This window comes from Carassius carassius, chromosome 1 (genome assembly GCF_963082965.1).
Source record: "Carassius carassius chromosome 1, fCarCar2.1, whole genome shotgun sequence".
Lineage (NCBI taxonomy): Eukaryota > Metazoa > Chordata > Actinopteri > Cypriniformes > Cyprinidae > Carassius > Carassius carassius.
The window spans coordinates 25,386,878-25,398,930 of NC_081755.1; the positions used below are offsets into that span (position 1 = coordinate 25,386,878).

The window sequence follows — 12,053 nt, forward strand, 5'->3', positions numbered from 1 at the left end:
GCACAGCGCTGCGAGAGTGTGACGGGAAAGCAAACGCATTCAAATGAAGCATGTAATCAGATTAGAGTCCCAGCCAGTTTCGATGGTGACTGAGACCGAGCGAGTAGAGAAGGAAAGCCACAGCTCATGTTGATATCCTCACGATTAAGAAAACCTCACGTTGATCTTATAAATCAAAGATCCACTGCTGCATTTTTATGGTTCTGTTTTGGCAATCTAAGGCATGCTGTAAAGTCAGCACGCTGATGGGGTTTATTGTGTAATGTTGACACAGGTGGCAAATAAATACATAAAAAGACATGAAATATTGATTAGATTTGTTTTGGCATGAAATGAGAGACAAACTAACACGGCTATGTAGACAATTTTTTGTTGTAACACTATTCTAAAAAACTGGAAGACAGATTAATGTATTATTATTAATATATATATATATATACTTAGTATACTTTTATAATAACTTTTATAATAAAATGAATTCATTTTAAGTTAATTATATGTAAAAGTTATCGAAGCATGTTTCTGCCATTAAGAAATTAAAGAGTAACTAAACCCTAAACCAACTTTTTTTAGTTAATGATCTATAACAATGGGGCTTTATTAGTGCTGTTCATTGATTCGAGTAACTTTTTTGACATTTGAGTATAAAGTGTTTTAATTCTACAATATATGGTGTAAAAACGTGTGAGTGCTGCCCTCTTCAGGTTGAACGGTGGCTACTGCAGTTGATTTTTCCTATTGGATGTTGCGGTGGCAAGTGAAGTAAGCGGTGGCAGGTGACGTAAGCAGTTTCCAGCTCACCACGCCCCTTGGTACGAGCTACCACGCCCTTGGCAGTATAAAACCATTAAAATCACTGTAGTGAGTCAGGAGCTGGAATAGCGAGTATTGGTAACGACCAGGATAGACTAATATAGCATCTATTTAGCATAGCAATTATATAGTTATTTAGATCTTCAAGTTAGCGTAGATTTATCTGTATTTAGTACAGTGGTCAGGATGGTACGGAGGTGTGTTGCTAGTTGCGACAGCACTGCTGGACTGCATAGTGTACCAGCAGACTTTAAAATTAAGCACCAGTGGTTGCATGCATTTGGCCTGGAAGACCGCAAGTTCCCGCCTAGAGCTCGAGTGTGCAAACTGCGTTTTACACGGGATTGCTTCTCCAACGCAATGGAGGTGGAAACTGGCTTCTCCACACAGCTCGTGCTGAAACGCGACGCGGTGCGGGAGGTAAGACCGCAGTTTGAGCCAGCGGCTCGAATTGATATGAACAGACACCTCGACATCCTCGACTCCAGGTAAAAGTGGGGGAGAAAAGTCCTCTACTTCAAATGATCGCTCTGTTGCAAAGCTACTTGCGTCATTACAGTCACTCTCCATTTTAGCGTCTCTGACAGCAGCTGTCAATCAATCCTCGCATTAGAGTCTCAGGATCACGCCGCACTCGCTCAGCCCCGCCTTAGGTTCATCCCCTCTCCGCTGTGATCTGCCCACTTTTCAGCATTTTTCAAATATTGTCAGTGGGTGGAGTCAGGCTCTGAGCAGGGGTTTAGTTACACTTTAAGTAAGAGAAGACTTTATTAAATTTATTAAATTTTATTAATATAGAATTCTTATTAATATATTATTTTAAATTAGTAGTAGTAGTAGAATTATTATTATTATTATTATTATTACACAATGTAGATTTTTTTTTTTTATGATTCTGTAATTCTCTGTAAAATGTTGTTAATTATTATTATACTGTTTATTTTCACGTAGCATCAATTTTTGGGTAAACATTTAGACCATGTAAATTTTAGAACTTCCACCACTAATTATGGAACATTGATTAAGTACATATATATATATGTATATATATATATATATATATATATATATATATATATATATATTTTTTTTTTTTTTTTTTTTTACTAATTTTACATGGTTTTTTTTTTTTTTTGAATTTTTTGCAAGAATTGGCACATTTTAAAAGTTTCTGGAACATTTCAGAACATTTTGGGACTAGTAATTAAAAACAAAACTGTACACATTCAGCGTACACTTCTGAAGTTTTGGATGATTCACTCTTGGTAACCGTTTATGTTACCAACTGTTACAACTGTCTGTTGTTAGCTCAGTATTATGCATGTGCTGTATGTAATTTTTATGCATGATTAAAAATAGATTAGTAAGTTATATATATATATATATATATATATATATATATATATAATTATTATTATTTTTTTTCATGAGTACTGTTAATGGCACACAAAAGGTAATGTGTTTTTTGTATTCAGCATGTCAAACTCCATAAAGAAACTTAAAAAATAAAAGTGAAACAAAAAACGTTCATGGTGTAATTATCAACAGTTTGCATAGAATGTTTGAATCAAAGCACAAAAAAAATTGTGTTTAGACTATCTTCCCATATAGAGCTACACACATGCATTATTAAGAAGTGAATCTGAAGCTCCTGAAAGTATTTTTAAATGCGGGTTTTCTTTTCGTTCCTGGACTCACCTGTGGGCTCTTCTGAACTGCTGTAGGTGGCTGTGGGTGCAGCGACAGGAATCTCTGCGACAAACAGTCAAGAACAAACAATCAGAACCTCGTGGAACTTTATACTACCTTCAATAAACACATTTGAACTTTCATTGTTATTTTTAAGATGAGGTTAATAAGACATATCAGGTTTATAAGACATTTCACTGATGACGTGAAGATGTGGCGGTGTCTAGTTTTAATGGGTTTCCTGTCTAAAGCCCCTACTTCCTTTTTAAGTGTTCTGCTGTCACATATACACCGATAGGGGATTGAGGATTGTTAAAATGTGCAGTTGGCAAAAAGTGTGATGTCGCAAAAATTTAATATCAGGCTATTAAAACAAAGGCACGTTATATCAAGAAATATATGAGAAACCAAATATTTTCCACTCAGTTGACGGGGCTCCCTCTTTCTCTCCAGGTTTAACAGCACATTTGTTACCTACCCTGAGAAATAAAAGGAAATCTAGTTTCTCGGGGATTTCGGGGTTTCATTTGTCTACATGAATTCTTGCCAAGCAAATCTGAATGGCTTCGTGCGTACAGTTGCTTTTGTCAGCAGTCCAGATAAATCTTTATTTCGATGTCATCAGTTACTGCATAATAGAAGTGGTTCACATTAATAGGCACGTATTGTATTGCGCTCCCAGCGAGTATCTAATCAAGAAATGCCAGCTGCTGTGTGGGCCTGTCCTTAATCGCCACAGAGACCGTCTGCTGCCTTGTTGATACTGCCAATAAACATATCACCCATCATTGCCCCGGAGCAGGCTGTGAGATTTATGAGTTGAAAGGCCGTCAGCGAGGTTCAGGGCAGACTAGGTCATGTCAGCCAGGGCTTTATGGTCTGTTTGACTTGGTGGAGGGCAATCAGCAAATGTCCATCCAAGGAAATAATGGAACAGGGGAACGATACGGAAATTAAATGGGCCGGGGCCATGAAATCATGAATAATAATAGGTGTTTATGCAGAATTTCTTTGGAGTATTATTATTGATGTCTCTGTGGGTGGTAATGGGACAACAAGTCATGTTGGACCACCTCATTCAGGGCAAAAACATTTTTGAATAATAGACTATTATTTGTGCTTTTATAACAACCATTTTGTGTCACTGTGTTATTTATTTAGAGGTCACCCTCATTTTTCAAGAGGTAGAGGAGAGATAATTTAGTGTACTTCAGCACTGTTTTCCCACTAATGTGTTTGAAAATGGCTTTTTATTTAGTTTTTTACTATTATTTTTTGTTATTCAAAATTATAGTACAATTGCAAAGTAGGAGGTGTGAAATTTATTCTACAGTACTCTCATTGATATGAATAAATATTTTAGATAAAAATACACATACAATTTTTTTTACCACAACCAAGAAATAGGAAGCTATATAATAGATTTACTTACAGTAGACTAAGGATTATCCTATATGTTACCCAAATTAGGACATAAAATCTTGATTTTGCTAGTAATTTTTCACCAGTAGTGGTTTATCTTTCAATTATCCTTTTTATCAAGCAGTTTTCTGTAAAACGATGTCTTTGGCAACATTTCTATTGAAATGACTATTGTATATTAATGGAGGCTTTCTTATTTCTTGATTAAAGATTGGAATTTTTAAAGCTATTTTTCAACACTAATAATGAACATAATCCTTTATAAAGACATAGAATGAGAAAGAGAAAAAGAAGCCAGATGAATCTTACTGATACAGGGGGCGATAGGTGATCTGCTTTGCTGGTATCCTTTAGCGCAGCGGTTGCAGGTGATGCCAGTCACACCATCTTTACACGGGCACTGTCCAGTCGTCTGGTTACAGGTCTTTCCAGCTGCTCCAACCGGATGACAATCACAGGCTGAAAAGAAAACACAAAACCAATGGTTACTACTGCAGTACTGTAATGCTTAGATCTAGTGACTGAGCAAGTGTATTAGATCGCTCTGTTGAAATTAGTTCAGTGAAAAAAATCATCAACTCAGCTTTCAGGTTTAAAACAACCAGCATTCGTTTGAAAATCAGACTACACAAGTCACCGTGTATGTTTGTTGATGCGCTCAAAATAACCGGCTCATAAGAATTATTTCATTCTGTAATCAAATCACGAGTCCATTCACGACGATCGTAGTTGTTTCAGTAATAAGAATTGGCCCATAACAGTCATTAGTTCACGTTTATGCTGTACAGTTTGCACTGAATGTTTTGATTTACTAAAATGAACCAGCTTATAAGAGTCATTTTGAATATGACTACATGGTGAACAGTTATTATATCACATTCAATACAGACTACAAACTGGTAAAATATAATTTCTTTTGTTTTGGTGATGAAGATTTTGAGGCGGTGGAGTGCAAGGTTATGCCCCTTAAAGTAATATTAAATCTGGAAATTTACTTTAGCATATTACAAACTAGAAACTTCTGTTTGAAATTAGATTGTGGCGTTTTAAGAATAGTTATTGCCCACACCTGTGTGTGTGTGTGTGTGTGTGTCTGTGTGTGTGCGTGCGTGTGCACTGTGCCTGGATCCTGTCCAGACTACTTCCACGTGAGTGTGTAGGTCTAAGTGGAAATGGTGGATACCCGCTGTGTTGAAGCAACAGGTACCTGGCATGTGTCAGTGTGTGTTAATACTTCTTGTGATCTGACATAGCACTGTCATATGCAGAGGCTGTGCACAGCCTGATCAAGTTTCCAACGTAAAGACATTTGGCAAAACATAGCCCTCGCAAAAAAGGCTGAATAATGTTCCCATTAATGACGTAACGGCGTGTACTTCAAAGATTCTCTTGCTGAGCTGTTAGTCTGGATGATCACACGTTAAAATGTGAGAACTTCTTTGTGCGCTTGCACTGCCAAACATTTACCATAAAGCTGTTTGTTTGAAGTGTCAACTCAACTCTTCCCTTCAGCCGTTTTTAATGTAGCAAGGGATTCATTTGGAAATTTTATAAAGTGGTCTAGCCGCAGCGAGAGCTCAAAGCTCTTGGGACTAAAAAAAGTTGATGAATATTAGAAGTCACTTCTTGAATTAATAACAAAGGCAATTGTTTGTCTCAGATTTATGCCTGTCCAAGAGAAGCTGAACACAGTCATAACAGTGCCAGAACAGAAATGATTGTTCTGAAGAGACGAGTCACTGTGCCGTTAATCATTTGCAATTTTTCTTTTCTCGCACTACATACTGTAGGCAACAACTTTTCAAGCGTACCTTACAAATAGCTGTCTGTCTGGTGGTCTGTCTGTCCATTCATCTATCTGTCTGTCTGTCTGTCTGTCTGTCTGATCATATGTCTGTCTGTCTGTCTGTCTTTTTGTCTGTCTGTCTTTTTGTCTGTCTGTCTTTTTGTTTGTCCATCTGTCTGTCTGTCTATTTGTCTGTCTGTCTGTCTGTCTGTCTATCTGTCTTTTTGTCTGTCCGTCTGTCTATCTGTCTGTCTTTTTGTCTGTCCGTCTGTCTTTTTGTCTGTCCGTCTGTCTATTTGTCTGTCCGCATGTCTGTCCGTCTGTCTGTCTATTTGTCTGTCCGTCTGTCTGTCTGTCTGTCTATTTGTCTGTCCGTCTGTCTGTCAGTCTATTTGTCTGTCCGTCTGTCTGTCTGTCTGTCTCTCTGTCTTTTTGTCTGTCATTCCGTCTATTTGTCTGTCCGTCTGTCTGTCTGTCTATTTGTCTGTCTGTCTTTTTGTCTGTCCGTCTGTCTATCTGTCTGTCTATTTGTCTGTCTGTCTATTTGTCTGTCTGTCTGTCTGTCCGTCTGTCTATTTGTCTGTCTGTCTGTCTGTCTGTCTTTTTGTCTGTCTGTCTGTCTGTCTGTCTGTCTGCCTGTCTGTCTGTCTGTCTTTTTGTCTGTCTATTTGTCTGTCTGTCTGTCTGTCTTTTTGTCTGTCTGTCCGTCTGTCCGTCTGTCTATCTGTCTGTCTATTTGTCTGTCTATTTGTCTGTCTGTCTATTTGTCTGTCTGTCTGTCTTTTTGTCTTTTTGTCTGTCCATCTGTCTATTTGTCTGTCCGTCTGTCTGTCTGTCTGTCTGTCTATTTGTCTGTCTGTCTGTCTGTCTTTTTGTCTGTCTGTCTGTCTGTCTGCCTGTCTGTCTGTCTGTCTTTTTGTCTGCCTGTCTGTCTGTCTGTCTTTTTGTCTGTCCGTCTGTCTATTTGTCTGACCGCATGTCTGTCTGTCTTTTTGTCTGTCCGTCTGTCTATTTCTCTGACCGCATGTCTGTCTGTCCGTCTGTCTGTCTATTTGTCTGTCTGTCTTTGTCTGTCTATTTGTCTGTCTGTCTTTTTGTCTGTCCGTCTGTCTGTCTGTCTGTCTATTTGTCTGTCTGTCTTTCTGTCTGTCTATTTGTCTGTCTGTCTTTTTGTCTGTCCGTCTGTCTATCTGTCTGTCTATTGGTCTGTCTGTCTGTCTGTCTATTTGTCTGTCTGTCTGTCTGTCTTTTTGTCTGTCTGTCTGTCCGTCTGTCTATTTGTCTGTCCGTCTGTCTGTCTGTCTGTCTGTCTATTGGTCTGTCTGTCTATTTGTCTGTCTGTCTGTCTGTCTGTCTGTCTGTCTTTTTGTCTGTCTGTCTGTCTGTCTGCCTGTCTGTCTGTCTGTCTTTTTGTCTGTCTATTTGTCTGTCTGGCTGTCTGTCTGTCTTTTTGTCTGTCTGTCCGTCTGTCTATTTGTCTGTCCGTCTGTCTGTCTGTCTATTTGTCTGTCTGTCTTTTTGTCTGTCCGTCTGTCTATCTGTCTGTCTATTTGTCTGTCTGTCTGTCTTTTTGTCTGTCTGTCTGTCTGTCCGTCTGTCTATTTGTCTGTCCGTCTGTCTGTCTGTCTGTCTGTCTATTTGTCTGTCTGTCTGTCTGTCTGTCTTTTTGTCTGTCTGCCTGTCTGTCTGTCTGTCTGTCTTTTTGTCTGTCCGTCTGTCTATTTGTCTGACCGCATGTCTGTCTGTCCGTCTGTCTGTCTATTTGTCTGTTTGTCTTTTTGTCTGTCCGTCTGTCTGTCTATCTATTTGTCTGTCTGTCTTTCTGTCTGTCTATTTGTCTGTCCATCTGTCTGTTTGTCTGTTCGTCTATTTGTCCATCCATCCATCCATCCATCCATCCATCCATCCATCCATCCATCTATCTATCTATCTATCTATCTATCTATCTATCTATCTATCTATCTATCTATCTATCTATCTATCTATCTATCTATTGACAATTGACGCCATACAGAAGAATTGTAGAAATCATGCTTTGAGAACAGAAAATGATTTTAATAACAGAATTTTAGCAGTTTCAATTGGATTGGTTTCACAATTTCCCCTCACTGATGATTTAGCTGATGTTAATAAATGCTACACAAAGGGGTGGGATGCTTTGAATTTCAATGTCCACTTAACATTCTGTAAAAAGCAGCTACAGTTCTGCACTTAAGCCACCCACCAACCAGCCCACCGCCTGCTGAATTACGACACCACTCTTACGCCTTCACAGACGACCCTACAAATCTACAGCACATAATCTAAACCAGAGCTACTAATAATTCAGCAGTAGTAAGAAGAGATGCTGAGGAAATGAGTGTGAAGCAATGCGGAATGGACTGTAAGTTCTCATGGCTGTTGAAAACCCCTCTCCATGTTTAAAGGAACAGTTCACCCAAAAATGTAAATTCTGTCATCATTTGTTCACACTTATGTCATTCCAAATATGACTTTTTCTTCAGTGGAGTACTAAGGGAAAACGTTTTTTGATTTTTTTTCCCCCCAGGCCACACATTTACATGCAATTACAGTGAATTAGGCCTAAGCCTTTAAAGCTTCAAACAGGGTGCAAAAGCATGATAATAGCAGTCCAAATGACTTGTGTATTATATTCTACGTACATATGCTGTCATAGTTATTCACTAATATCCCTGTAGAGGGCAGATAATCACAGTGAGTCAGCAAAATTGTCACAGAAATTACTGTAGCCTGATTTGTGAACTACTCATTGAGACCTGTTTTGTAAACTGAATCAAATTATTAATTGAAAAGATCAGATTTAAAACAATGTTTTGTTTACAAATCAGATAATGAGACAGTCTGCTACTTTCTTTAAAGTTGGTTTAGATTAGATTTTTACATTATTTAGATAAACTTTTGAATTTAAGTTATTGTCCAGCCATTTATGCTACATTTACATTTATTTTCATTTATGGCTATTTTTGCTTTTTTAATATTACTTTTTTATTGCAACTGCATGGACAATAATTATATTTCAAATTATTCTGAGCTCCACAAAATAAAGTAAGTCAGGATGCATTATTATTATTATTATTAAATAATAATAATAATAATAATAATAATAATAATAATAATAATAATAATAATAATAATAATAATAATAATAAATGGCTTCATTAAACATTAAACCCTAGAGCTTTTATTTTCCAGTGAGCTTTTAAAGCTTCACAGTTTTATTCACAGTGCTTCTGGAAAGATGGTCGCACATATTGTGTTTTCTCTCCGAACTCTGCAGATGTAGAAATGAGTTTGTGTGGAGCAGCATTTACTGCAAACCGAGCCGACCTGAGACAATGAAAACCTGGATCATGAGTTGCTTGCATAAGAAAACAGTGCTGCACTTCACTCTGAAATACTTTGTATATACCCAAAGTTCTGTCATAAATCTGTAGATGGTGCAGTGGTTCAACAGGTCAAACTCAATCTGACATAATGACATCATTAACACAGCGGCACAGCTGATTGGTTCTTTTTATATCAGCAGTCAATGCGCTTGCTGCTCAACATTCAAATACTTGGCTAGTGGTTGCTGTAGCAGTTGTAGTGTAAAAACCCTTCACCTTCCCCAGCTCCACCTGTATAGATCTGCTACCGGGTGATTATGTATGCTTTATGTGGGGTTAATTCATACAGTATATACAGCAGCAGTTTTTCTTACTCATAGCAGCATGTCTATTAATGTATTGACAATTGCAAGTCTCAGTTCTAGCTCTGCCGCAGAAGCCGCAGTGTAGCATATCTATTCTGACAACACTAAACACATTAACATTGTCATGTAAATTACCATGCTAAACCCTCAAAAAGTTGTCATAATAGAAATGTATTTTATTAAATTGCAGCCTTTGCAATTTGAAAATCAGATACAGTGATTTCGGTTTTATTTGGATTAATCAAACAATGATATGAGGGTGAATAAATAATGAGAGAATTTTTATTTTTAGATGAGATATTTCTCAAAGTGCAAAGGTGAGAGAAAGAAATTACATAGTTCTTGTGGGTGGCATAGTATTTACACTGTCCTCAATGAGGGATGAAGTTGTTAATCTACAATGTAAAACATACGATGTTCCAGACTGCCATTGACAATGGATCTTGTTTGAGGTCCGATTTGTCTTGGTAGGTGCTTTGTCGCCTTATTTACAAGCGATATTCTTTTCTTTTCCAAATGACCCCCTATAGAATTTCCGAAAGCACTGAACACTTTTGGCACAATGTTGCGTTTCCTGTCCAAAACAAGCACAATGAGATGGCTGGCTGACATGAACAATAAATACGGCAGTCCGCTAGATGACGTCACAATGTTAAGGAGTTTGTCACCTGAGACGGATGAAGCAATCATCTTGACAAAGGTAACTGGAACTCCTCAGCATTTCCCGAACAAGCTTTGACTTTACCGGTCATTTACTGTATGTTAGGGTCATTACAAGAGGCTGCTTTTGTAAAACTAGCATGCCTGTATCCCTCGCATTTGGCCTCCAAGCATCCCATATATAGCCTGAGTAAATGTTTTGGCTGGCAGAAGAAAGCTGTTGAAACCCTCATCTGAATCAGATGCATTCCTCATGTGATAATACACAGCAATGTCAATGAAACTTGGGCAGTGTTTGCCATCCATCACATCTGCGCTTTGGAACACGACAGTCCACAAAAAAGTAAGCTGCCCCAGTGATTGGGTTAGCAGCCTCTCATATCAATTATGCTGCGGTTTGTTGAAGTTTTCAGTCTGTCAAAACTCTGGGTCTGCGAGAGTCAGATGAGAATACAAGTTATCTTGGCTTGAAGGTGGGAAATATGCAAGAGCACAGAATGTTTTGTGAGTGAATGGACTATGGGAACACTGGGGAATGACATTGTGAAATTCATCAGTGAACCAACAGTGGATAAAATCCATGCATTTAAAACTTAGAGCCGTCTTGGTATGTATTATTTCAGATGGCTGTGAAAGACATAATGTAAGGTTCCATGTTTTATAAGAAAGGTATTATATGCATTTTCTCACTTCATGTCCACAATCAGGCTCTGTTACAAAACATAGTGAGGTGCAAGTTGGATAAGTGACTGATTAGGAACGTTCTACTTGTGAAGTGCATGGGAGATTTGACTCACAACTGATTCAAACTGATTTTGCAACAATAGAATTAGCACTTTATTTTCTAGGCTAATTTCAATATACTCTAAGCACAGAAATACTTAAGTTTATATTTTGCAATTCTGACTTTTTCCTCGGAGTTCTGATTTTACATATTGTCAATAATGTGTTTTTTTTTTGTTGTTGTTTTTTTGTAATTCTGAGGTTATACCAAAATTCTGTTTGTTTATTTTTTTATTTTTTGCCACAGAATAAAAAATAAAGCGGTAATTGCAACCTTTTATCACATAATTCAGACTCTCCCTATCAGAACATTGAGTTTATATTGCAATTCTGAGCATATATATATATTTAACCATTTGGACTTTTTTCCACAAAAGTACTAGATTATATGTCTTAATTTCGAGTTTTTTTTCAAGCAAGCTATAGACTGTACAATTGTGACTTTTTTCCTCAATTGTGAGATATAAACTCTTTGAATTGAAAGGGGGAAAAAAAATCCAGAATTGTGGGATAAAAACCAATTACATTTTTATTTTTATCCAGCAATGGAAACAAGGTTACATTCATTTATCTTGAACGATTGGACGATTATTTTCACTAAATTATGTTTTATTAAAGGTTCCCTGAAGTGCCTTGAAACAAGCAGCATTATTCTATGTGGTGACGTAATTTCAACTGAAACAGGAAGAGATGGCGGGACATATCGAAAAGCCCCGCCCCCTTTTTAAAATAGCCAATATATTTTTTTGTTTGATTATGTCTGCTCGGGCCAGAGACGTTGAGCTCGGTAAAGCCACATTTGACAGCCACAGTCTAATAGATTACCCCCTAGAATCAATATGAAACTCTTAGTCAAACAAAATAGTGGTCATAATCACGCTGAGGCTGTGTAGTTGTAAAAGTTTTTAATAAATGCAGACTCATGCATATGATCCGCTCCATGCGATTGCTTCTCTGGACCGGAACCAAAGTTCCGATGTGTGCTGACATGGTTCGTGTGGAACAAAGTGAAACCAGACCTCATTTGCAGCAAATAATAATAATTCCTTACATTTATATAGCGATTTTCTAAGCACTCAAAGCGCTTTACATTGTCAGGAGGTATCTCCTCATCCACCACCAGTGTGCCGCATCCACCTGGATGATGTGACGGCAGCCAAATGCATATTAACAATGTCTGAATCATTC

The 12,053-nt window shown here is 37.7% G+C and overlaps 1 protein-coding gene across 1 annotated transcript in view; it reads right to left on the reverse strand.

The window, feature by feature from the left end:
• The window catches only part of LOC132142773 (netrin-1-like), a 63,164-nt gene that overhangs the window by 18,089 nt on the left and 33,022 nt on the right, over positions 1–12,053 (reverse strand). The window contains exons 4-5 of the mRNA XM_059552886.1: positions 4,234–4,383; positions 2,512–2,565 (exon numbers count right to left, since the gene is read on the reverse strand). Coding sequence (XP_059408869.1) covers positions 2,512–2,565; positions 4,234–4,383 — 204 coding nt within the window. The remainder of the gene's footprint in view (positions 1–2,511; positions 2,566–4,233; positions 4,384–12,053) is intronic.